The sequence below is a fragment of the Schistocerca serialis genome, chromosome 7 (genome assembly GCF_023864345.2).
Source record: "Schistocerca serialis cubense isolate TAMUIC-IGC-003099 chromosome 7, iqSchSeri2.2, whole genome shotgun sequence".
NCBI classification, from domain to species: domain Eukaryota; kingdom Metazoa; phylum Arthropoda; class Insecta; order Orthoptera; family Acrididae; genus Schistocerca; species Schistocerca serialis.
In genome coordinates, this window is record NC_064644.1 from 94,698,078 (window position 1) to 94,725,391 (window position 27,314).

Here is a 27,314-nt window from a genome sequence, read left to right on the forward strand (position 1 = left end):
ATAATTAGCATCTCATTTAGACAATGAACTGCAATCATTTATTGCCGGAATGATGCCCATAGAGGAATTATGGGCAAAGTGTAAACAGATTATAAATCGTGCTCTGGACAAGTATGTGCGTAGTAAGTGCATTAAGGACGGAAGAGACCCACCGTCTATAGCGAAATGCGGAAAATGCTGAGGAAGCAAAGGCTGTTGCACTCTCGGTTCAAAAGAGGACGCGCAAATGATGACAGGCAAACGTTAGTAGAAAAGATCTATGCGCGAGGTATACAACTGTTACCTCCGTCACACCTTGGCTAAATATCTGGCGGAGAACCCGAAAAAATTCTGGTCCTAAGTAAAATCACTAAGCGGCTCTAAGGCTTCTCTCTCTCTCTCTCGTTATCCCAAGGAGATCCATGTGCCTCTCTTACTATTTTATGGTTGCATTTGTGATTTCTTTGATGAAAAAGTTTCAGCTGTGTAAAGAGAGAACATTAGCAATTGTAATGAAGAGTTTTAAAAGGCGTTTCAGGATGTATGCTCATCTTAGCAGTATAATATTCTATTCATAAATTGTTACACATGTACGTCAATTTTGTAGCTTTCCATTAGATGTCGTCAGGATAACTGGGAATTGAAAACTGAAAGAGGAGTGAAGGAGTGAGGCAACGCGGTTTCATATCAGCAAAACAAGTGTCAGTAGCTTCAGGTTTCGTCTTTAGATCATTAAACTAAGGGAACAAAGCAATAATATGTGTACATCGATCGCGTCCCAACCACATCCATTTTGGTGATGACTTTTTAATTTACAGGACCCGCTATGTTGTCTTCGACGGCGAGTGTTCATCAGAGACAAGGGTATATCGTCAGGAGTGTCCAATGGTAGTGTGATAGGATCGCTATTATTCTGTATGTGTATCAATGATCTGGCGGACAGGGTGGGTAGAAATCTGCAGCTGTTTGCTGATGACGCTGTGGTGTACCGCCAGGTGTCGAAAAATGTTCAAATGTGTGTGAAATCTTATGGGACTTAACTGCTAAGGTCATCAGTCCCTAAGCTTACACACTACTTAACCTAAATTATCCTAAGGACAAACACACACACACACCCATGCCCGAGGGAGGACTAGAACCTCCGCCGGGACCAGCCGCACAGTCCATGACTGCAGCTCCTTAGACCGCTCGGCTAATCCCGCGCGGCCCAAGTCTCAAACTTGAGTTCAAAAATAGTTCAAATGGCTCTGAGCACTATGGGACTTAACATCTTAGGTTATCAGTGCCCTATGACTTAGAACTACTTAAACCTAACTAACCTAAGGACTGCACACACATCCATGCCCGAGGCAGGATTCGAACCTGTGACCGTAGCAGTCGCGGGGTTCCGGACTGAAGCGCCTAGAACCGCACGTTCACTGCGGCCGGCTTGAACTTGAGTCATTGTGGCAGGAGACACAAGATGACTCAGACAAAATTCCTAGTTGATGTGATGATTGGCAGCTAGCCTAAAATGTGGAAAAATGTAAATTAATGAAGGTGAGTAAGAAAAACAAATCTGTAATGTTGGGACAGCATTAGTAGTATCCTACATGACACAGACACACCGTGTAAATATCTGGGCATAACGCTGCGAAGCAATATGAAATGGAAGGACCATGTGAGGAATGTGGTAGGGAAGGCGAATGGTAGACTCCGGTTTATTGGGAGAATTTTACGAAAGTGTGATTCATCTGTAAAGGAGACCGCAGTAGGGCGCTAGTGCGACCTATTCTTGAGTACTGTTAGAGTGTGTGGGATCCGTACCGGGTCGAATCAGAGGAAGATATCGAAGCAATTCAGAGGCAGACTGATAGGTTTGTTACCGGCGGGTTCGAAAGACACGCAAGTGTTACGGACCTCCATCAGGAACTCAAATGGGAGTCCCTGGAGGGAATGTGACGTTATTTTCGAGAAACACTATCAAGAAAATTTAGAAACTGTAGGACGATTCTACAGCCACCAACATACATGTCGCGTAAGGACCACGAAGATAAGATACGAGAAATTAGGGCCCATACGGAGGCATATAGACAGTCGTTTTTCCCTCGTTCTATTTACGAGTGGAACAGGAAAGTAAATGGTTCAAATGGCTCTGAGCACTATGGGACTCAACATCTTAGGTCATAAGTCCCCTAGAACTTAGAACTACTTAAACCTAACTAACCTAAGGACATCACACACACACATGCCCGAGGCAGGATTCGAACCTGCGACCGTAGCAGTCCTACGGTTCTGGACTGCAGCGCCAGAACCACTAGACCACCGCGGCCTGCAGGAAAGTAAATGACTAGTAGTGGTACAAGGTATTGTGGCATGCGCCCTGCGGTGGCCTGCTGAGTGCGTATGTACTGAAAGTTTGCAAGCACTGTATAACAACACTTACATTGATCTAAGACACTACGGCCATTCCTCACCGTGAGAATAAATGCCGCCTTATGGCGTTGCTGGCATCTGACTCGGAAGATATACAAAAGATACAGAGATGAATGGGGAACCATTCTAAAGACAATACAGGCTGCGAGGGGGAAATATAATGACATAATCGACTTTGGCAAAGAGTGGATTGTTACGGCTTGGTGACTGGGAAAAAGTATCTGGAAAGCGGCGAAGATGGTTGGTTGTCAGTATGCTACTGCCTTGAGCATCCACGGAAAGTGATTGAAGAACGGTGAAGCTACGAGTAGGTGACAAGGTGAGCATCCACACCTCATCACAGTACGTGGAGGTCGGAGGCTTGCCAGGTCTGTAAAGCAAGAAGGCGACGGTGTATGGCGATAGAGTACAATGCTCGTGGAGGCACTAGCGCTTCGCAGCTCACTTTTCACCACAGATTGTTGAACGTGTGTTCCCTTGTTGACCTAATCACATAGTCAGTCACAACTGCAGTGGGGAAGAAGTCGTGGAACAATGGAAACGTGTCGCCTGGTCGAATGAATTACATTTGTTGTTACACCAGGTCGATGGTCGTGCCTGGATACGCGGTCATCCAGGAGAACGGCTGCTCGAAACATGCGCCGCGCCAAGGACGCTGGTCGATGGGTTCAGGATTGTGTGATAAATGCCTGCAGCATCCAGTAGGATGAGTGGTGGGGTTGTTTCCTGGTGCGGCCCAGTAGATAGATACACATTACATCATTAGCAATGTGTGGCAGACTCGCTCCACTCTTGCGACTCAGCCCGGAGAAGGTTCGTAAGCATCGGCTTACACCATGCCGAGAATTGGCAGTGTTAGCATCCCCTGATGCAGACGTCGGGCAGAGTGACGGTCAGTGTCCTATCAGTGGGCCACGGCCTTGACGTCAGCGACGCCCTGTGTTGTGCTGCGATTTGGTTCTGCAGTGGTGGACGCTCACACTTGGTCCACTCTGGTCCCACGACGTCCACTGCTTGGGCGAAGGAAGACTGCCGTGCATGGGACATGACCCACTGCTCTCTGGCAGGAGTCTGATGGTGCCTTGCGCAGATGGCACGACAGCAGTGCTGTGGCAGTAAGCATCGCAAGGAAGCTCAGTGATAGCAGTGGCTGGCCTGACCTGGTCTCGAATCCATGGCTGCAGCTGGTGGTGGCCAGTCCTCTTACTGTCTGGCATCGACCTGGAGTCATGGTGGTGCTGCTGGACTCTGAAACGGAACTGCCTCAAAATCCACAGCTATGTGGCTCTGGGGTCCACCTGTTACACTAAAGCCCCACACCTCGTCACGTAGCTCATAACACGAGTCTTGTCCTGGTGTTGTGATACTGCCCTCTTCACTCTGGCTATTACTGTTGCGTGGTGCTGTATTTTGCTGAGTACAGCTAGTCCATCTTGGAATTCTTTTGTGTACATGTTATTGTGACATACATGTCACCAAGTGCGCTTACTGACCAGTGGTTGCTACTGCTATACTTCACTTGGCAGCTTCTTCCAAATTACTCCAAACAAGAACTAAGTAATGACTCTATGTATGTCATGGGCGATACTCACCTTCGCATCCATGTCAACACTGGAAGTAATCGAAGGCATAATGACAGCTGTGGAGTACATGAACATTATTGGGAACTACTTGCTTCTGTTCATGCTTCATGTCTTCTCTGACGATGGCGGTATCTTCCAGCACGATAACTGTCCATGTCGCCCATCCACAGCCGTGCTACAGACGTTTGAGGAGCATGATTGTGAACCGACTTTGGTGCCTTGGCACCAATTTCATCTGATCTGAATCCGATGAGAAACACGCAATCGGGCGCCAGCTCCATGCCACAAACTGCTGGACTGTAATTTATGGCAATAGTGTGAACCGAGGGTAGACACCTAGTGCCACATATCTAGCGACTTGTTCGAATCCACACACTATTAAGCAGGTGGTCAAAATGGATCAAATGGCTCTGAGCACTATGGGACTTAACATCTAAGGTCATCAGTCCCCTAGAACTGAGAACTACTTAAACCTAACTAACCTAAGGACACCACACACATCCATGCCCGAGGCAGGATTCAAACCTGCGACAGTAGGGGTCGCGCGGTTCCAGACTGAAGCGCCTGGAACTGCGCGGCCACTGCGGCCGGCTAAGCAGGTGGTCACAATCGTTTCGATCGTCAGTATGATTTATGATAATGATACGTGAATCTTTTAATGTGAAAAACATTCAGATCGGGAGGGCTGCTCAGCGTGCAGCAGGAAGACATATGTTGGGAATTAGCAGCAGAGACAGAAAAACAAAGAAATTCAATAAAATGTAGTGAAAGGTGTAATCATGAGTGTAGCGAAAGTGTAATGGAGGTGAGTTCCAGGAGATGGAAGACTGAGGCGGCGATCCACTGGTAAATTCTTCGATCACTTTTTGGGGTGCTAACGAGATTAGAGTATTTCTTCGTATGAAGCACGCAGCATTTTATCTTGGATGGATATAGAAGTAACTTCAGACGTGCTCCAGGAAAATGTGTAGGGACCATTGTTGTTCATGTTGCATATTACTGATCTGGCAGAATATGTGTTAATGTTAGCTTCAGACTTTTGCATATGATGTAGATGTTTGTAAGGAAGGACTATATGAAAAGCTTACGTAAGTACTCAAGCAGATTTTGATAAGATATCAAAGTGGTGTAGTGATCAGCAGCTTGATTTAAATGTTCTCAGATGAAGAAGCGAGTGCTTCACAAAACACAAAAACACAGTATCCTGACAACAGTATCAGTGAGTCGCAACTGGAATAAAATATCATACCAATGCCTCAGTGTAACAATTTGAGGGTATGTGAAAGGGAGCAATCACATAAGCTTAATCGTAAATAAAGCAAGTGAGAAATTGGAATAATTGGTAGAATACTGCCAAAATGTACTTGGTCTAGAAACGAGATTGGTTACAAAGTACTCGGGCGGTGCATCCTAGAATATTGTTCTAATGTGAGGGAAGTAGATCCAGCATGGGGTTCACTAATGGCGATCGGTTTGTCTGGCACACGGGAGGGAATCACGGAAATTCTGAAGAACGTTAACTGGCAGACAGTCGATCATAGACGCCAAATATCCCACGAAAGCCTGCTTACAGAGTTTCAACAACCAGTACTGAGTGAGAAAGCTAGGAATGCACCACTGCCTCATACGTAACGCTCCAGTAACGACCGCGTAGATAAGATTAGAAGCAGGTTATTCTCACCGCCTTAAATACCCGAATAGAACAGGAAGGAAACCTGTTGTTGTTGTTCTTGTGGTCTTCAGTCCTGAGACTGGTTTGATGCAGCTCTCCATGTTACTCTATCCTGTGCAAGCTTCTTCATCTCCCAAAACGTACTGCAGCCTACATCCTTCTGAATAAGTTTAGTGTATTCATCTCTTGGTCTCCCTCTACGATTTTTACCCTCCACGCTGCCCTCCAATACTAAATTGGTGATCCCTTGATGCCTCAGAACATGTCCTACCAACCGATCCCTTCTTGTCAAGTTGTGCCACAAGCTCCTCTTCTCCCCAGTCCTATTCAATACTTCCTCATTAGTTATATGATCTACCCATCTAATCTTCAGCATTCTTCTGTAGGACCACATTTCAAAGGCTTCTATTCTCTTCTTGTCCAAACTATGTATCGTCCATGTTTCACTTCCATACATGGCTACATTCCATACAAATACTTTCAGAAACGACTTCCTGGCATTTAAAACTATACTCGATGTTAACAAATTTCTCTTCTTCAGAAACGCTTTCCTTGCCATTGCCAGTCTACATTTTATATCCTCTCTACTTCGACCATCATCAGTTACTTTGCTCCTCAAATAGCAAAACTACGAGGGTCGGTCAAAAAGTAATGCCTCCCATTTTTTTTCTACTTAAAGAAATTAAGTTAAGTGAAAAATTTGAATTTGGCGCCATTCCTCAAACCTTCTTCTGCAATCCACTGCAGTAGTAACTTTCTGTGTCAGCAGGTGGCAGCACAGCAGAAGTTTGTAAGATGGCCGACATCGATGTTCGTTTGAGACAGCGTTGTGTGATTGAATTCTTGAATGCAGAAGGTGAAACGCCCATACGCATTCATGAAAGACTGAAGAAGGTGTATGGTGTTGTGACAGTGGATGTCAGCACTGTTAGACGATGGGTTCGTCGTTGTAAGGAAGCTGAAGGGCAAACACCGTTGACTGACGAAAAGCGGAGTGGCAGGCCGGTGAGTGCAGTGACTCCACACAACATTCAGCAAGTTGATGACATCATTCGTGGTGACCGTCGGGTGACTGCAGATGAAGTGTGTCGCATTATTTCTCTTAGTAAAGGCAGTGTGATCACGATTATTAAACAATTGGGGTACTCAAAAGTTTGTGCACGGTGGGTTCCAAGAATGTTAACCGATCAGAATAAAGAGGCAAGGAAAACAATAGCCTCCCAACACTTGCAGCGCTTCCGTTTGGAGGGAGATGAGTTTCTGAAAAAAATTGTGACCGGGGACGAAACATGGGTGCATTTTTTTGAACCCGAATCAAAGAGGCAGTCAATGGAGTGGCGTCACACAAGCTCGCCGAGGAAGAAAAAATTCAAAACTGTGCGATCGGCAGGGAAAGTTATGGCAACAGTTTTCTGGGATACAGAGGGTGTGATTCTGGTTGATTTTTTGGAGCAGGGATGCACAATAAATTCTGTTCAATACGTCACAACCCTCAACAAACTTAAAGCACGTCTTCAGCGAGTTCGCCCAACAAAATCAATGGCAGATGTTCTTCTTTTGCATGACAATGCAAGACCACACACCAGTCGTCACACCTCTGACGAGATTGTCAAAATTGGATGGGAAGTTTTGCCTCATCCCCCATACAGCCCTGACCTGGCACCATCAGACTTCCATCTGTTCGGGCCACTAAAAGAAGCTCATCGTGGGATTCATTTTGAAGATGAGGAGGCCGTCAAAACATCCGTGCGTCAATGGCTTAGGAAGCAGAGCTGTGATTTTTACCGTGCTGGGATACATGCCCTTGTTCAAAGATGGACCAAAACTGCAGAGATGGGCGGAGATTACATTGAAAAATGACAAAATGATCCTCAATGTTGTGGTTTTCAACCTATGTAATTGCATTTAAATTTCCTGACAATTAAACGTAGAAAAAAAAATAGGAGGCATTACTTTTTGACTGACCCTCATACTTTACTACTTTAAGTGTCTCATTTTTTAATCTAATTCCCTCAGCATTGCCCGACTTAATTCGACTACATTCCATTATCCTCGTTTTGCTTTTGTTGATGTTCATCTTATATTCTCCCTTCAAGACACTGTCCATTCCGATCAACTGCTCTTCCAAGTCCTTTGCTGTCTCTGACAGAATTACAAGGTCATCGGCGAACCTTAAAGTTTTTATTTCTTCTCCATGGATTTTAATACCTACTCCGAATTTTTCTTTTGTTTCCTTTACTGCTTTCTCAATATACAGGGTGATTCAAAAAGAATACCACAACTTTAGGAATTTAAAACTCTGCAACGACAAAAGGCAGAGCTAAGCACTATCTGTCGGCGAATTAAGGGAGCTATAAAGTTTCATTTAGTTGTACATTTGTTCGCCATTTCCGCCAATAAAGTTTTTGGACCCTTTTTCTTCGAAGGTGCTACTGTAACTGGACTACAGTATCTGGAGATGTTAGAGAATTGGCTGTTCCCTCAGCTCGAACAAGAAGCACAACAATTCATATTTCAGCAGGATGGAGCGCCACCACATTGGCACTTATCTGTCCGTAACTACCTGAACGTCAACTACCCGAGGCGATGGATCGGCCGCCAGACAGCCCGTGACAGAGCACTTCATCACTGGCCTCCAAGAAGCCCTGATCTTACCCCCTGCGATTTTTTCTTATGGGGGTATGTTAAGGATATGGTGTTTCGGCCACCTCTCCCAGCCACCATTGATGATTTGAAACGAGAAATAACAGCAGCTATCCAAACTGTTACGCCTGATATGCTACAGAGAGTGTGGAACGAGTTGGAGTATCAGATTGATATTGCTCGTATGTCTGGAGGGGGCCATATTGAACATCTCTGAACTTGTTTTTGAGTGAAAAAAAACTTTTTAAATACTCTTTGTAATGATGTATAACAGAAGGTTATATTATGTTTCTTTCATTAAATACACATTTTTAAAGTTGTGGTATTCTTTTTGAATCACCCTGTACAGGTTGAATAACATCGGGGAGAGGCTACAACCCTGTCTCATTCCCTTCCCAACCACTGCTTCCCTTTCATGTCCCTCGACTCTTTTTGGCTAGGCGCAAATTGAGAAGCGTATAGCACGTGTGACGTGACACGACACTACAGCGCGACACGCACGTGCCGCACGGGTCGCGCGGGTGCAGCGCATATTGCGACGCGTACACCATACTTCGCACGCGCCGACTGGCGACGCTCTGCGCTGACTGAACCGAAGCGCGCGCAACCTCTTCTCTTTCTCAAACGATTTTACAGAAAATATTCTCTGAAAATATATGATTTTTGCCTTACTTGTAGCGTTATATGTCAGCTTCGTGGCGAAGTGCCCATCACCTCGCTAATGACCATTCTTATTGTGATGTACACATTTTAGTAAGACACTACGCAAAACTCAAAAAGTTTACAACGAAAATTAGAGGTCGCTACGATTTCGCGTTTGGTGCGTATTACACCATATGTTGCTGCGTATGAAATTTAGCTAACATGCTGAATTTTTGTTTAGGCTTGGGAGGAGATCTCTATCTGCCTCCGATCTCGAGAAAATGGATCCCATGTAGCGCGCTCACTTCCGATCTCACGCCCGCGAGAATGAAATACTCGCAACATCTCTCGTATCTCCTAAACCGCTCGAGACATCGAAAGGAAAGTTTGGCGAATGATAGCACACAAGGAGGAGAGTGTTTTGCCAATTATTAAACACACGGCACTTTCTTATCTATGGCGATATATCACTACTTATATTTCTTTTTTTATTTATTTCACTCCAGTGACTGTAATTTTTTAAGAGTTACCGACAGCTAGCGAAACAAGAGCTTCCTAGTATGAAAATAAACATGAAAGTTCTTCTTTTATGTTACTGCAAACCGATACTATGAGGTTTTTCGTAAGCTGTTGAGCTCTGTGATCGCCAATTACTTGTTTAATGATGCCCTCCGTTTCGGAGTTCTGTCGCAATAGCTGCTGTGAGATGAGTTTGGCAAATTACACTGTGGCAAAGGAAGTACAATTAAACCCGTCACCAAGAGAATTGTGGCCTTTACTCATAAATGCTGATGCTTCTTCGAATGAGAAAAGGTTAACAATTCACACAAAAACAGATTGGCAATTCTGTTGGAATTTTGGTGAATCCCCGTAACCCATCGTATTTTTAACACTGAGCGACGGGAATGGAAACTTACCAAAGGATTTTATTCCTTCTCTTGATCCGAGCAGTATTAAAGTAATGATGAGCGTTCCTTCAGGCGGAATGATAGACACATGCCAGATACTATTCACTCGCCTAGGGCTTGCCAAACTGACAATGCGCGATCGCGAATAAAATAGTTGTTATTGAGAAAAATACACAATTGGTCTGTCGCACAACACAATGGTCAGTGTATTGTCAGCAGCGAAGGATAATGCGCGCGACAGGAATGCACGAGCTAGCCATGTGTGCCTTGTGAGATGGAGTTCGAAAAACATTGTCATGAAAGTAGATCTGCCTTTGTCAGCAGCACATTTCAACAAATTAAATATACCTAATCATAACACTCTTTTAGGATATTCCTACTTTCGTAATAGTACCGACCATTTTCTTCATTTGTATAGCCTGTTGTTGTACAATTAGTTTATTAATGCTGATAATGTCCATGCAACAATTGAAGTGTTTTTTCTCACCACGGCGAACCAATTAAAACATTGTTATTTGTGTCTGCTTTTCGACTGTTTCCAGCTTGCAGTGGAAATATGTTGTTCACATGCATGTAGTACAGTGTGTCGTATTACATTATTACATCCATATCATAGTAATCACAGTGAAACTTCTGTACTTAGGATCTTGGACGCTTTTTACCACAAGAACAAAGGGATCACACCTGTGGAGATTATCCCTTTCTAAATTTTTGTAACAGATCGTACAGATACGCTAGCTTACTAGGCAGCGAGAATATAACCTTGCTTTACTTTCCTGCCTTGATTCTTAATCACATGATTTTATAATATTCCTTGCTTCCTTATTCACTACCCTCTGTCCCTTCTTGCGATCTGAAAACATCGCGGAGGCATATGGTGCAATTCCAGGGGCCAATGGCTCATCAGTTACTGAAGTATATATTTTTCTTGACAGAAGAAAAACAAATCAAAACTATGCAGATATAAATAACAGAAAAGTATAACGTGCTAACGAAGAAAGCTGGAGCGTTTAAATGGCGAAAAACGAAACACTACCCAAAGGCAATAAAATTCAGTACACAGTAAGGCAAAATTTATCGTATTGGCAATACTACCACTGCTGATATGCGCCGTTCCGGTGTGAGCGTATGGCCGGGCTACTTTTCCGCTCCCCGCCTCAAATTTCCCACGGTGCTAGCGAGGCAAGCGCGACGCGCGGCGCGAGAGACTGTGCCTCAACCACAACGCCGCGCGACCTGGCGCAGGCGCGCGTCGCGTCCCAGTCGCGTCGCGTCGCAGTTTGCGCGGTCCCATTTGAACCTGTGATGTTACAAAAACGCGCGTTGCGCTGCGTCGCGCCACACGCGCTATACGCGTCTCAATTTGCGCCTAGCCTTATAACTGCCATCTGGTTTCTGTAAAAATTGTAAATAGCTTTTCGCTCCCTGTATTTTACCCCTGCCACCTTCAGAATTTGAAAGAGATTAATCCAGTCAACATTGTCAAAAGCTTTCTCCAAGTCTACAAATGATAGAATCATAGGTTTGCCTTTTCTTAATCTAGCTTCTAAGATAACTCGTAGGGTCAGTATTGCCTCACGTGTTCCGATATTTCTACGGAATCCAAACTGACCTTCCCCGAGGTCGGCTTCTACCAGTTTTTCCATTCGTCTGTACAGAATTCGCGTTAGTATTTTGCAGCCGTGATTTATTAAACTGACAGTTCGGTAATTTTCACATCTGTCAACACCTAAAGCAGGTGTTTTTGCCTTACTGTGTACTGAATTTTATTGCCTTTGGGTAGTGTTTCGTTTTTCGCCATTTAAACGCTCCAGCTTTCTTCGTTAGCACGTTATACTTTTCTGTTATTTATATTTGGGATTGGAATTATTGTATTCTTCTTGAAGTCTGAGGGTATTTCGCCTGTCTCATACATTTTGCTCACCAGATGGTAGAGTTTTGTCAGGACTGGCTCTCCCAAGGCTGTCAGTAGTTCTAATGGAATGTTGTCTACTCCTGGGGCCTTGTTTCGACTTAGGTCTTTCAGTGCTCTATCAAATTCTTCACGCAGTATCATATCACCCATTCATCTTCATCTACATCCTCTTCCGTTTCCATAATATTGTCCTCAAGACCATCGCCCTTGTATAGTCCCTCTATATACTCCTTCCACCTTTCTGCTATCCCTTCTTTGCTTAGAACTGGGTTTCCATCTGAGCCCTTGATATTCATACAAGTGGTTCTCTTTTCTCCAAAGGTCTCTTTAATTTTCCTGTAGGCAGTATCTATCTTACCCCTAGTGACACAAGCCTCTACATCCTTACATTTGTCCTCTAGCCATGCCTGCTTATCCATTTTGCACTTCCTGTCGATATCATTTTTGAGACGTTTGTATTCCTTTTTGCCTGCTTCTTTTACTGCATTTTTGTATTTTCTCCTTTCATCAATTAAATACAATACCTCTTCTGTTACCCGAGGATTTCAATCAGCCCTCATCTTTGTACCTACTTGATCCCTTGCTGCCTTCACTATTTCATCTCTTAAAGCTACCTATTCCTCTTTTACTATATTTCTTTCCCCCATTCTTGTCAATCATTCTCTAATGCTCTCCCTGAAACTCTGTACAACCTCTGGTTCTTTCAGTTTATCCAGGTCCCATCTTCTCAAAGTCCCACCTATTTGCAGTTTCTTCAGTTTTAATCTACAGTTCATAACCAATAGATTGTGGTCAGAGTCCACATCTGCCCCTGGAAATGTCTTACAATTTAAAACCTAATTTGTAAATCTCTGTTTTACCATTATATGATCTGTCTGAGACCTTCCAGTATCTCCAGGCTTCTTCCATGTATACAACCTTCTTTCATGATTCTAGGACCAAGTGTTAGCTATGACTAAGTTATGCTCTGCGCAAAATTCTACCAGGCGGCTTCCTCTTTCATTTCTTAGCCCCAATCCATATTCACCTACTATGTTTCCTTCTCTCCCTTTTCCTGCTCTCGAATTCCAATCACCCATGACTATTAAATTTTCGTCTCCCTTCACTGAAGGAAACCAATTTGCCACGAAGGAAACCTAATACGTGGTAAATTGGAAAGCACCCTCTTCCATGCACTTCACAGCGGTTTGAGACTTTGAATATGGACAAAGATGGGCATATGGTGTCAGAAAACGTGCATGACCTTCAAGGATGCTTGTAGCTGAAGAATTTCAACCGTGGGTGGTGTATCAACAAGATGGTGCACCGCCACACTGGGGATTATTCGTTCCTCAGTTCATGGATGAAACTTTTGCGGACCATCCAACATCATGGGCACTACGTTCACTAGACATAACCTCTCCTGACTTTCTTTGTGGTGTTGCGTTAAGGATAAAGTATTTAGTTCTCCAGTTCCTGATGTGCATACTCTTACAGCACGAGTATGAGGTGATGTGAGTCTATGACGGAAGAGATGTTGTCAAAGACATGGAGATACATGAAGTTTTGCTCAGACGTTCGAAGGGCAACAAGCAGAGCACACGGAGAAACGTATCCACAAAAGGACTTCTGATATTTGCAACATGCTGCATTGCTGTATGTATCATAGAGCCTTAGGAATAAATTTCTGTAATTAGGGAAAGACATTCTCACCATGTATGTATTGATCGTTTTATTCTGGAATAGGACATGAGAAATATGAACACCTAAATCTTTTCGTGCGAGCATTGATTTCTCTTATTTTATTACGATGGACATTTCTCCGTACGTAGGTGGGAGGCAATAAAATGTTTTGGCATTCGGAAAAGCAAGTTGATGATTAAAAATTCGTGAAAAGATCTCATCGCAACGTAAGTGGCCTTCCTTTTAATGAGTGAGAGTTCTAGGGTAAGTTATTCCTAAATATAGTGTAAGACAAAAATAAAATGAAATAAAAAATAGAGAAAATAAAACAAAACATTGTACCACTAAGGAGTTATCCAGATGGGACGGAAAGCGATAGACGTGATGTACGGGCACACACAAACAAATGGTCACCATTTCAGAAAAATTGGATGACTTTTTCAACAGGAGGAGCTACACAAATTGAGGATGTCAGTAACATGTTGTCCACCTCTGGCCCTTACGGAAGCAGTTATTCGGCGTGTATAGTTGTTGGATACCCTCCTGTAGAATATCATGCCAAAGTTTGTCCAGCTGGCACTTTAGCTCGTCAACATGCCGAGCTGTTTGGAGGGTCCTGCCTATAACACCCCAAACGTTCTCAATGGAGGAGAGATCCGGCGAACTTGCTGGTCAGTAGGGTTCTACAAGCACGAAGACAAATAGCACAATCTCTCGCTGTATGCGGGCGTGCATTATCTTGATGAAATGTAAGCCAAGGATGGCTTAAAATGAGGGGCAACAAAACAGGGAGTAAAATGTCGTCGATGTACCGCTGTGTTGTAAGAGTGCCGCAAATGACAGCCAAACGGGTCCTGCTAAGGAAAGAAATAGCACCCTAGACCATCTCTCCTGGTTATCGGGACGTATGACGGGCGACAGTCGAGTTCATATCCCACTGGTGTCTGGGGCGTCTCCAGACACGTTTTCGCTGGTCATTGGGGCTCAGTTACAAGCAGGATTTTTCACTGGAGACAATTATACTCCAGTCAATTAGATTCCAGGTCAGATGTGCCCGACAACACTGCACACGAGCTTGTTGGTGTACAGAGGTCAATAGTAGTGGTCGCAAGGGGCGCCGGGAGTTCAGCCTCTTTCTGTGAGCCATTGTGGTCACTGAAGCACCAGTTGCAAGTCGGCTCGCTGATAATGATGAATTCGGGGCTCTGATTGCCTCTCGGACGATTCCTCGGTTCTCAAGTTTTGTCGTCTCTCTGGTCGACCGCTTCCTACTTGAAGCTGTGTTCGGCTGTGGTTCACCCATATGTGCCAATATCGTCGGATTGTGGCATCACTTCTATCCAAACGTCAAGCGATTTGTCGATTACTCCAACCGGTTTCTTTGGGCCCAGCTACACGTCCTCTCTCAAATGCTGACATCTGCTTATATTGTTCACGCTCCTAGTTGGGAGGCGTAGTTGCTGTCCAACTGAGTACACGGAATGAGGCCCTGGTATCGACATGTCCCCTGTTTACCACCATTGCCAGCTGAGCGGTGAAATTACGTTGCATCTTCACACATTCATCCATCGGCCGCCAAAGTTTACAGTTTTGTATTTTCCGTCGATACCTGGTTGAATATCACTTTGGGTCCTCTTTGCATAGTTATTTCGTGTTGCGTCGTTTTTTTTTGCTTTAGAGTATACAAAAGAAAAAGTACAGTATTGAGGATGTTCTACAGTATTGTTGGTGACTGTAATTCCTAGGCTTTTAGTTTAATATTAAATTTGTGAAATTTAACAGAATTTATTTAGTACTCATGTGGATGATCTCACATTTTTTACATTGCCATTTCTCGTGTGATGTAAATATCTTGTGTAGATCATTTTGCATTTTGCTTTGCTCTTTTATATAGTAAACTATATAGTAAACGATAGTAACATCTGCAAACAACCCAAGATGGCTGTTCAGATTACCTACTACGTTGTTTATGTGGATTACGTATAGCACAAGGCCTATAACACTTCCTTGGTCTCTTCAGATATCACTTCAGTTTCACTAGATGACATCCCGTCATTCATCGACATTGTTTGGAGGAAGCTGTGCCACTGCAGCATAAAAGTTGCAAAACAGTCGAACTTCTTCTCTATCCCTATATTCCTCCGTTACTCTCAGTTCTTGTATTTTTTTCCACAGGCGTTGGTTGCAGTGAAAATTGCTACCAGAAAGAAATGCATAAGCGAACCCTGTTTTCATAGTTTTCTTAATAGTGATTTCAAAGTCTAGCACTGCAGTTTTCTGTGACCACCCTGACATCGCATTTTTCAATCCAGCAAAGGTCTTTCATACGCATTTTGACTTTTGTGTGGGAGCAAAGCAAATAAAACAGGAAATAACTTCGTGTCTTCTTCCGTGGTACCGAGGTCAACGTGACTTTTCTTACAGGAACTCACAAATCCAGTCGCATAACCAAGACGATACTCCACAGGCACGGAAATTGATTAGAAGCCACTTGTGAGGAACGAAAAAAAACGAGATCCTTGTACAGGCCTTGAAGGTCCAAGGGCCCAAGGTATGCCATATCTTGTCTGCCTTGCGGATGCGGCATGGAGAAGCATGTGATCAGCACACCGCTCTCCCGGTCATTTTCCAGACCGGAGAGCCGCTACTTCTCAGTCATGTAGCTCGTCAGCTGGCATCACAAGGCTCAATACACCCCCTACGAGTCCTCCCACCAGCGAAAAATCCTTCGCTCTACCGGGAATCGAGCCGCGTGGGATTAGCCGAGCCGTCTAAGGCGCTGCAGTCATGGACTGTGCGGCTGGTCCCGGCGGAGGTTCGAGTCCTCCCTTGGGCATGGGTGTGTGTGTTTGTCCTTAGGATAATTTAGGTTAAGTAGTGTGTAAGCTTATGGACTGATGACCTTAGCAGTTAAGTCCCATAAGATTTCACACACATTTGGACATTTTTGAACCGGGAATCGAGCGGGGGTCGTCTGCCTGGCAATAATCTGTACTGACCACTCAGCTATAGACGCTAACAACGGTGTCAAAACCCTTCTGGAAATCTAGAAGTATGGAATCACCTCGCGATCTCCTGTCGATAGCGCTCTTGTCAGTCCACGTTTTGCTAGTTTTGCTAGTTTTGGTTGTAGCTTTTCTTGGAATGCAGAATGATCATGGATATTCTTCTTTCTGTGGATTATTTTTAGGGATAGCCATTCGTGTTATACCCATATCTATCAGGTCTTTTTCTACCTCAGCGAAGCATTCCTCCTCGATTTTATTAAATTATTTTCAATATAGAAACTCAGCAGAACTATTTTAATTGCAAAACCACACATACTTACTCGAAGACGATGGGCACGTGCAGCTCCTTGGCGTGCGCGACAACCTCCGCTAGCGACGCCGTCTCTAGGTCGACCTTGAAGAGGCGCCGGCCAGCCTCCTCCAAGGCGTCCTCGGGGCACCCCGACTGCGAGAGGAACTCGAGCATGTCCGGCACACCCAGCGGCTCGAACACCTTCCGATAAGTCGACACGTCATCGTTAAGGCTGTGGAGGATATTCCCGCACCAAAGCATGCACTGCTGGCTGTAAACCACTCATACAACGTAAACAGTGGGGAAATGTGGAAAAGAGGTTCGAATATTGACCAGGGTTATCTCCAACAGGTGACCATAAGAAGAAATGAGAGGATCCACTGATGAGCCGAAACATGATGACCACCGCCCACAGAGGGACTGAGTGCTGCCTAGTGAGACTGGGAGCACGTGGCATGGTAAGGAAAGGTTGAAATATAGGTAGAAACGAATACGGAATCTATCGGGTGATACGGGCCACAAGTGGAGGAATTCGCTGATGTAAGTGACCTCGGCAAAAAGCAGCTCGCTGTGAGCCAGCGATTGGGAAAGAGTATCTCTGAAACAGCAGAACTTGTCGTCTGTTTACGTGTTCCTGTCGTGAGTATGTAAGGTAACTGGTTGAAGGACGGTGAAACGACGCGTAGGGACAGACGTCCACATCTCATCAGAGACAGGATGTTTGGACGCTCTGTAAAGCAGAATAGGCGGCGATCTGTGGGAGATCTGACGACAGAGTACAATGGAGGTGCGGGCACAAGTGTTTCAAAGCACTCCATTCAGCGTACTTCTTTGAATATGTGGTTCCAGAGTTGAAGACTACTGCATATTCCAACGTTGACTCGATGACACCATCAATTACGATTGCGTTATTGCAGTGGACACAAGTTCATTGAGATTGGACTATGGATTAATGGAGACGTGTTGCTTGATCGGAATCATGTTTCTTTGCAGGCTGGTGCAGGCAGTATTATACTATGGTCATCATACATCTGAGTTGCCATGGCACCATAGGAAGTAATTGAAGACATCATGGCAGTTTCGCACTGTGTAAATATTATCTTGCAGCAGTACCATAGTGTCCTCTTGATGTTGGGCATGTCAAAGCTGGCATCCGGTGGAGGGAGGCTTTGACCAGCCTGTAGCTTCTGACTTGGTCATTTCTTAATCTATCTAAAGTGGCTTGTGGTCAGAGCTGGTACTTTCCCAGGCACTTTCCCATCCACTTTCCCAGTATACCTGGTCTTGTCAAACACTCGTTAGAGAACAATGTTGTAACAGGAAATAGCACTTTCATACGAGTGTCAGAAATAGAAAGTGATTGACGGAAAAACATGATCTGCACCTCTGGGGCTAATGGCCTGAAATGCCTCAACGAAAAACAATTTTGTGGAAATTGTTGGAGACTGCAAGCTTTGGGCGTCGACCAACGCTCTCCCGGATGAAGGAGGCACATTGGTGACTGTTTAGTTTGGGGATTTTGCTACCATTCTCGTAACGCTCACAACGTAACTTTTCTGCTTTTGATAAGGCTATTTTGTGCCTGCATTTTAATTGAATATCGTAGGACCACTTCCCCTTTATTTGAGATGCCCTTTCTTGAATAAATATTATTCAACAATTCTCTGTCGCCTGTATCAATAGAAAATATGTTATTAAATTATTCGTTTAACTTTTACTTTGCATTTCTGTGTATCTTATTAACTCGCAATTCTAGCCAATGCACAGACTATTTGACAGCAGGATCACAGCTACAGGTTATTACGTGCAGCGAATTAACTGCGAGGCATGAAAGGAGACTGTGCGGTTTTACTCTATGACTACATGGAGCTACTCTTTTTAAACAGAGCTATGCATAGTCCCAGTACCGAAAGTACGAGTAACCGCACGTAAAGAAGCATCTGGTTTGCTCGTATGACATGCTGTTTAGGTACTGTTGCAACTTTCCAAACGATTGAACATGGAATGTACAGCGGTTATGACACAGTAGTATACTGCTTGAAGATCGTATGTTGTGTCTAGGATTCTCAACCATGACAATGGCAACTTCTTCTGCAATTTGTGGCGCAATTGGCTGTCGGCGTCCCCTAAAGCAATTTTCAAATCGCTGTTAACTTGAACCCCAATCATCATCTTCAGTCCTGCTGCAGAACATGGACCTTCTGTATTCCTATAATGCCTCGATATGCGGGAAGAGCAGCAGCCGTATTGCTGTTGTTTTGATAAAACAGCTTTACGAGTAAAGCCTTGCTTCGTGATCCAAAAAGTACTCCATCTTGTGAAAAAGTTACCTAGAACCTACACTTATCATCTACTATGATCCAATTTTCAGGGCTAACTCATTTATTTTCATTTAAAAAAACATGTTTTACACTTACTTAGAAAAAATTAAGAAATAGATTTTTTATTATGATACACAATTATTATAAAATTTTTCCTCAAAAAAAATGAATGTAAGAAAATAAATGTAATATTTTTTTATAAATGGTACACATAAGAAAAAACATGAACTGAATTACGGTGAATATAAGAAATCATTTCCTCACCTGAAATTATTTTAATTATTTCCTCTTGAGCAGCTGTAAGATTTTAATAAACTGTTGTTTGTAAATGTTTTTTAAGACAAGGTTTGGTTACAGTTCCACCACATTCACATGTAACCTTAATTTTCTGGTAGTAAGATACACTTTCTTTACATACCAACAATATCTATGTTTTTGATACTTATCTTTATCAACTTGAGTAATATTCTTTTCATTCAGTCAGTTATCACACTGCTTTAGGTGTTTGGTATTGTATATTTAATAGAAACAATCATTTTAAAAAAAATTTCAGAGTGAATTATAGGTCATGAATTTCATTGTTTCTATTTTTAAGTTTCTTCATTCATCTGCATTTCAGTTTCATCTGTCCTCCTTCAACCAATCGGAAATCCCAATCAGTAATTAATTTAGAATATCTGGTAAAATAATCTTAAACTTATTATTAAGCGCCATTCAAATTTTTCTCTATATCTAGTTTTTTAAAATATTCACAAGTAATACTATATAAAACCATTATCTCTAACTCATTTTTAAAATCTCTTTTGAGACACTTGTGTTGTTGAGCTACTTGATTAGTCTCTATTTATCTAGAAAAAAATTATCAGATTTATACAGTGTGTAATGTCTATGTGATAATGTATGTATATTATTTTCCAAAACAAGACTTTTGTCATTATGAGGACTCAATGTCTTTTTGTTTATTTCAAATGTATAGACTACATGTTTTTCACTTAGAATCATATTAACTATTCTGAACTGTTCTCTATTGTTAAACAATCAACCTTTATAATATTCTAAACTTATTCTATTTTTAACAATATATTCCTTAACTCCTATAGATTTTCTTCTATTTGATCATCAACATTATGAGCATACATTTTTGCTCTTAGACTGCAACATCCTTCCATTATTTTTCCATTGTATTCATCTTTTTACTTACTTAAAACTTTCTTATTTACATGTGGAATTTCTTGAATATTATCTGTTGGATAATCACTTGTACAAAGTAATCAATCATTGATTTCATATGTTTATAAAAATCTTTAGTTTTAATATTGTAAATGTAACTGTCTGTGTCTTGATAGTGATAATGAATATTTTGTCCCTCTTTTGGTTCCATTATTTTATAGTGAAAATCATACCTCAGTTCTTTAGATAAATCAAGTATACTCGTACCAACATAGATAGGTTTACTAAATGTAATTTTTATTTTGTTCATAGGAAAAGCAGCAAGATTTTCATTAAACATTGTTCTTCCTTTAAAGTTTGGTTTTGCTATAAGCTTATCACACTTTTCTTCATCTGATACTAACTTTATATCCACTCTATTTCTAACATTTTCCACTGTCTTGCCAAATACACATCTATTCATCAATTTGTAGAAATCTTTTCCAAAATCATTTTTGGCTTTAGGTTCCATCTCTACATTTCAATCTGTATGCTTTGCATCCAATCTGATTGTTTAAATTTTTAAACTCTATTACTTTTGTTAATTTATTTCCTAATGGTAGACACTTTTTAAGATTTCTATAGTGAACTACATAATTATTTTTATTTTCTATCATACTTAACAATTTACTTTATTTAGTTCCTGGCACGATTTCATTTCCAGGAGCTAATGGTAAATCTTTGTGTAAAATATGTAATTCTTTTCGATATTTTAAATCTACTTCAAAAACATATCCAATTTTAACACATTTCAGTGATTTTTGTACAATCAAAACTATTTGATTCTTCCCATTAAATGCCATAATATGGTAAACATTACTAATAGCATAACCATATAAATTATTCACATCTGAATATGCTAAAAAATTCTATATCCTTTTAGCATCATAATCGCTTATATATTTACTTTCACTTTAACATATCTCTTACAACACTGTGATATTTCTCCTCTTATTCCCTTTTCAACCATTAAAATCATATCATAATCATGTAATAAATCAAGTGGTTGCTTAGCCATTCTCAACACTGAATCCCGAAAAAACCTGGTTCTGTAAATACAAAGATGGTTAAAGATGCTATGCTTTTATACAAGTCCACCTAAACTTTTCAATTACATCAGACAGTAACAATACATCATTTTTAAGATACAGATATTGATATTTACCAAGATTTTTTATATTAAATTTTTCGCAAATTAATTTTGCATGTTTACCCTCTTCATCACTTATTTCACAGTCAGGGAGTTCAGTATAAAATTCTTGTTTTGTTGGAAGTTTTGTCTCTTCAATCTTTTTCCGAGAATCCATGTAAAAATATGGATATACACCTTTTTTGATCACTAGATTGAATAACTCTTTGTGAGAAATTTTTTAAATATTTTTCACTTGATCCTTTTTGAAATTTGAAGAAAGTGTGTTAGGTGATTAAACTATAAATTGAAATATATTAATAAATCTCATCTTCAAATTTCCTGTCTTCTTACCAAAACTATGTATCTATCATAATTATTTGGTTTTAAATTTATTCATTCTTATCATAACAAAATTCTTTTACAAACAGATGCGACTCATATGTAGATAAATTATGCAAATAAATTGATATGAAACTAGGATGTTTTAACTGTAAATTACAGCTATTACATAATGGATTTATAAATGATAAAGGTAACCAACCTTTTTCTGTTGAATGATGACATTTATACAATGTACATTTTTATCGATCTAGCATAGCTTGATTGTTCTTCAGGAATTAATGGTTTCATTTCTTCAATTTCAGAATAAATTCTTCAAATTTCTTCGTTTTCTTGTTTTTTACATTCAATAATTTTCTTACGTCAATTTGTCCCTCTATAAACAAAAAGGTTTTTCACGTTTTTGATATTTCATTTGATATGAATTCTCTAGATTTGATTGAAAGCTGTAAATATTTAATTAGAAATATTCAAAATCAACATAAATAACAAATGGAACGATTTGTGTATATTGCCAATTTTAAAATGAATATATAAAACTACCTTTGGAATTTTTGCTTTTAATGGTTTGTTAAATAAACAGTGTGATGCTTGATTGCTTAATTTCTCGTTACTAGTGAATTTGGGTAAACATACATCACAAATTTTAGTTCTTCATGATTATTTATTTTGCTTGATACAAGTCAAAATAAATTTTTTACTTAACAATAATGTGAATTAATTCTATTCTTGAAATAGAGGAGATTTACTTGTTTCTCTCATAAATTTCGTGATTTTTAATAAATACACTAGATAGTCTTCATCAAATGAATAAACATTAATAGGTACATTAATTTTAGTCTTCAATTTTGGAATATAGTCAAATACTGCAGGATATACAAAATTTTCAATTTTCAAATCAAACCAGAACAACATTTTTATATTTTGTAACTCTTTCTGCATTTTCACATACAGGATATAATGCAGATTTTATAGCCCACAGAAAACATTTTTGATCTTTATTTTTCAGAGTAATACATACTTTTTTACTTTCTATTTAATCTGGTAGTTCAATGTAAGATGATCCTCTCAATGGATCTTTTCTGTTAATTCCTAGTTGTAAACAAATAACTGTAGTTCATGGCCATCTTGATCCTTGTGATTGAAAATTAAAATTTGTTTATAAAATAATCTGTTTACTTTTCTCTCTTTCACTTGTCACCTATTCGAAAATGGAATTCCATCATATTTCTGTTTGTCTGTATTTGGTACCCACAATAACATTTAAAAGTTACTCTCAATCTGTGCTGTACTTTTAACTGTTTTTTACAATTTTCATAATTTTCAGTTAACTGCAGTCAAGAAATGATTAGGTTCAACTGAGTTTATTTTCAAAATAAATCTGTTTGCTTATGCAATATCAACTAGATAATTATGAACTGTTCTTCTGTTGCTTAGTTTCTCAAATAAAATAGAATCAAACTAAAATAATTTTTTATCAGTAGTTCTAGTTGTTTAGTTCACAAACAAATTGGTAGAAAATGGAAACATTTCTTTGTAGTGGATTAGTTTCATTATTTTGAAAAATTTCACTACCACATTCAATTTTGTAATAAGTTAATTTTTTCCAAACCCTTCCAACTTCCATTAGATAATGTCCATTAGTAAATCTAATTAGATCAGCTTTATTTGCTTTACTATAAACTTGTAAATTATTTATTTCAAAATAATAATGAAACTGAATAATTGAATTTCTCCATTTTTGCTTCCCAATTTATATAAAATAAAATTCACTAGATTTGTAAAAAATAACCTTCTAAATTCGACCAATAAGAAACCTTATGTAACAGATATTTAAAAATTAAGTACAAGATGAGTCTCTTTTCTTATTTTTCATACACTCCAAACTACATTTTATTCATTCGTTATTGTGGCTATCCTAATGTGACTAATTAGCATCGAAACAATTGTGTTTTTAATCTCTTGATAAGCTTTCTTTTTTTTATTTTATTTCTTTTGCTTGTTTTTCGTCATTACTCACTGAAAATATTTTCGAATGTTCAATGCTCGGAATTCGTTGTAAGTGATTTTTGTAATAATATTTAGAAATATTTTTTCCACATACACAAGGAATTCGTTTTCTGTTGTAATTTCTAACATGGTATTCGTTTACACATTGTCTACACATCGTTTTATAACCATTTTTGTGTATTTTTGTGAAGTAAAATTATCAATTGGCTTATCGCTATTACAGTATTTACAAAATTTGGGTTTAACACAACACTGTTCAGGTTGATGAACCTGCTCCATTATATAGAAAACAATTTTATCAGGCAAACAAAAAGCCTATTATCGACGCCATTTCTTCTAAATGGGGTCAAATATTGATCTAATCAACAACATGCTTACATATGATAATAATAAGTGTTTAAGCAAAAGATGTTACTAAACTTTTAGAATTTACAAATACACTCCTGGAAATTGAAATAAGAACACCGTGAATTCATTGTCCCAGGAAGGGGAAACTTTATTGACACATTCCTGGGGTCAGATACATCACATGATCACACTGACAGAACCACAGGCACATAGACACAGGCAACAGAGCATGCACAATGTCGGCACTAGTACAGTGTATATCCACCTTTTGCAGCAATGCAGGCTGCTATTCTCCCATGGAGACGATCGTAGAGATGCTGGATGTAGTCCTGTGGAACGGCTTGCCATTCCATTTCCACCTGGCGCCTCAGTTGGACCAGCGTTCGTGCTGGACGTGCAGACTGCGTGAAACGACGCTTCATCCAGTCCCAAACATGCTCAATGGGGGACAGATCCGGAGATCTTGCTGGCCAGGGTAGTTGACTTACACCTTCTAGAGCACGTTGGGTGGCACGGGATACATGCGGACGTGCATTGTCCTGTTGGAACAGCAAGTTCCCTTGCCGGTCTAGGAATGATAGAACGATGGGTTCGATGACGGTTTGGATGTACCGTGCACTATTCAGTGTCCCCTCGACGATCACCAGTGGTGTACGGCCAGTGTAGGAGATCGCTCCCCACACCATGATGCCGGGTGTTGGCCCTGTGTGCCTCGGTCGTATGCAGTCCTGATTGTGGCGCTCACCTGCACGGCGCCAAACACGCATACGACCATCACTGGCACCAAGGCAGAAGCGACTCTCATCGCTGAAGACGACACGTCTCCATTCGTCCCTCCATTCACGCCTGTCGCGACACCACTGGAGGCGGGCTGCACGATGTTGGGGCGTGAGCGGAAGACGGCCTAACGGTGTGCGGGACCATAGCCCAGCTTCATGGAGACGGTTGCGAATGGTCCTCGCCGATACCCCAGGAGCAACAGTGTCCCTAATTTGCTGGGAAGTGGTGGTGCGGTCCCCTACGGCACTGCGTAGGATCCTACGGTCTTGGCGTGCATCCGTGCGTCGCTGCGGTCCGGTCCCAGGTCGACGGGCACGTGCACCTTCCGCCGACCACTGGCGACAACATCGATGTACTGTGGAGACCTCACGACCCACGTGTTGAGCAATTCGGCGGTACGTCCACCCGGCCTCCCGCATGCCCACTATACGCCCTCGCTCAAAGTCCGTCAACTGCACATACGGTTCATGTCCACGCTGTCGCGGCATGCTACCAGTGTTAAAGACTGCGATGGAGCTCCGTATGGCACGGCAAACTGGCTGACACTGACGGCGGCGGTGCACAAATGCTGCGCAGCTAGCGCCATTCGACGGCCAACACCACGGTTCCTGGTGTGTCCACTGTGCCGTGCGTGTGATCATTGCTTGTACAGCCCTCTCGCAGTGTCCGGAGCAAGTATGGTGGGTCTGACACACCGGTGTCAATGTGTTCTTTTTCCCATTTCCAGGAGTGTACAAGAGACTAAGTAGGTATTGAAGACCAGAAAACTTATACTGAATTGAAAACTTTATCAAGTATTGATAAGTATATACAACCTCATACAGTTTTCATTAATAATTAAAGGAATAAATTCATTAGTACAGAAACATATAACAATTACTTCAAAAATGAAATAGAAAACCTCTTTAGTGATTTTGATTTAAAATTAAATTTAGGCACACAAACAAAGGAGCAAGAATTCATTAGCATCATATTCAAGTGTTTTAAAAATGAAAGATTTGAAACACAGTTCTCTATTGGGAAGTAAGGGATTGATTTATATCTTACAAAATACAGAATTGCAGTTGAATGTGATAAAAATGATCACAATGATCAAAATATATCAAAAGAAATTGAAAGATAGATATTCACAGAAGAGCAAAAGCTTCTAAAATTAAACATTTTAATCCTGATGAAGAAAAGTTTATTATTCATGTTGTCATCAACAAATTTCATAAAACATTTTAAAAAGAGTGAAGATAAATAAATAAAAATAGGGGTACCCCAATTCGTTGCCTTCACAAAAATTCAACTTTTAATGAAAAATAACTCATTCAAGATTTTTTATTTGTAAATTTGGGGTGGTTTTTCTTTAATCAGTTGTTATCATTTCTACTCATTTCCTGTACATAATAAAAGTAAAAATAATTGCAATGTACCCAACAATGATACAGGGATTGAAATAAATATTCGTGGTGGATGGCTTTGTCCAAATCAGGCACAGTTATACATGAAATTTAGAATTGTTATAGCTAATCCTAATTGATTGGAATCAGATTATCCAAGATATGATGGAAAATCCAATAAAAAATTAATCGATCCTTATGTGGCAAAACTGTTTAATTTTGTGACCATAAAGAGAGAAATTAATATTTTATCTAGAATAGAAAATTATTTTATTTCATCAACAGCTATATTTTACTTCAACATTTACTTATAAAACAAGTATCAAAGGTCAGATACTTAATAATGGAAAAATAAAGAGTAAGAAAAAAGAAGTGCTTTATCCATTAGCAGTGCTTGGTTGATTTTTTAAAAGATTATACAGAAATTATGTGGGAAGGTGATTTAACTCTAATTTTTACAATGTCTTGTAGTCTTGGAGATGCAATTGTTAGATGACTTGACTATAATGAAGATGGAGTTGGAATTAAAGATACACCTTCTAAGGAAGGAAAAATTATAGTAGAATCGATGGAAATTCGTGTGCCAATTGTGAAATATGAAAGAAATTACGTATTAGAACAACGAGAAAATATTCTGAAATATACAACAATTCTAATACCTTTTTATGCACTACAAACTGCAGAAGTTGCAGGATTGAGTCGTAAGACAAATTTTGAACTTGTTATCTCACATTACTGTAACTCTGTAGAATTTGTAGTCACATTTCAGACAAATTGTAAAAACAATCAATTACTTGACTCTTCATTATCTGATCATATTAATCTACAGGATATGTACTTGAAAAATTGAAGAAACGAAATTTTCCTACAGTAGGTGTAGGACATTAATCCTCCAAATAGTTTCCTCAAAGCTTAAGATGCATTTCTCGATTATAAACGAGTTAAACTACTGAAAGGAGATGTGGTTATTAGTGCACATAATTTCATTTAAAATTATCAATTCTATGCCATTAATATGACTTCGAGAAAAAATATTGTTAAATGTCAAAAAACGACTATGAAGCTTTGTGC

The 27,314-nt window shown here is 40.5% G+C and overlaps 1 protein-coding gene across 1 annotated transcript in view; it reads right to left on the minus strand.

Annotated features, from left to right (window-relative positions):
- LOC126412542 (galactoside alpha-(1,2)-fucosyltransferase 2-like) overlaps positions 1-27,314 on the minus strand; it is a 104,503-nt gene that overhangs the window by 48,841 nt on the left and 28,348 nt on the right. The window contains exon 3 of the mRNA XM_050082187.1: positions 16,748-16,920. Within this exon, the coding sequence (XP_049938144.1) occupies positions 16,748-16,920 (173 nt within the window). The remainder of the gene's footprint in view (positions 1-16,747; positions 16,921-27,314) is intronic.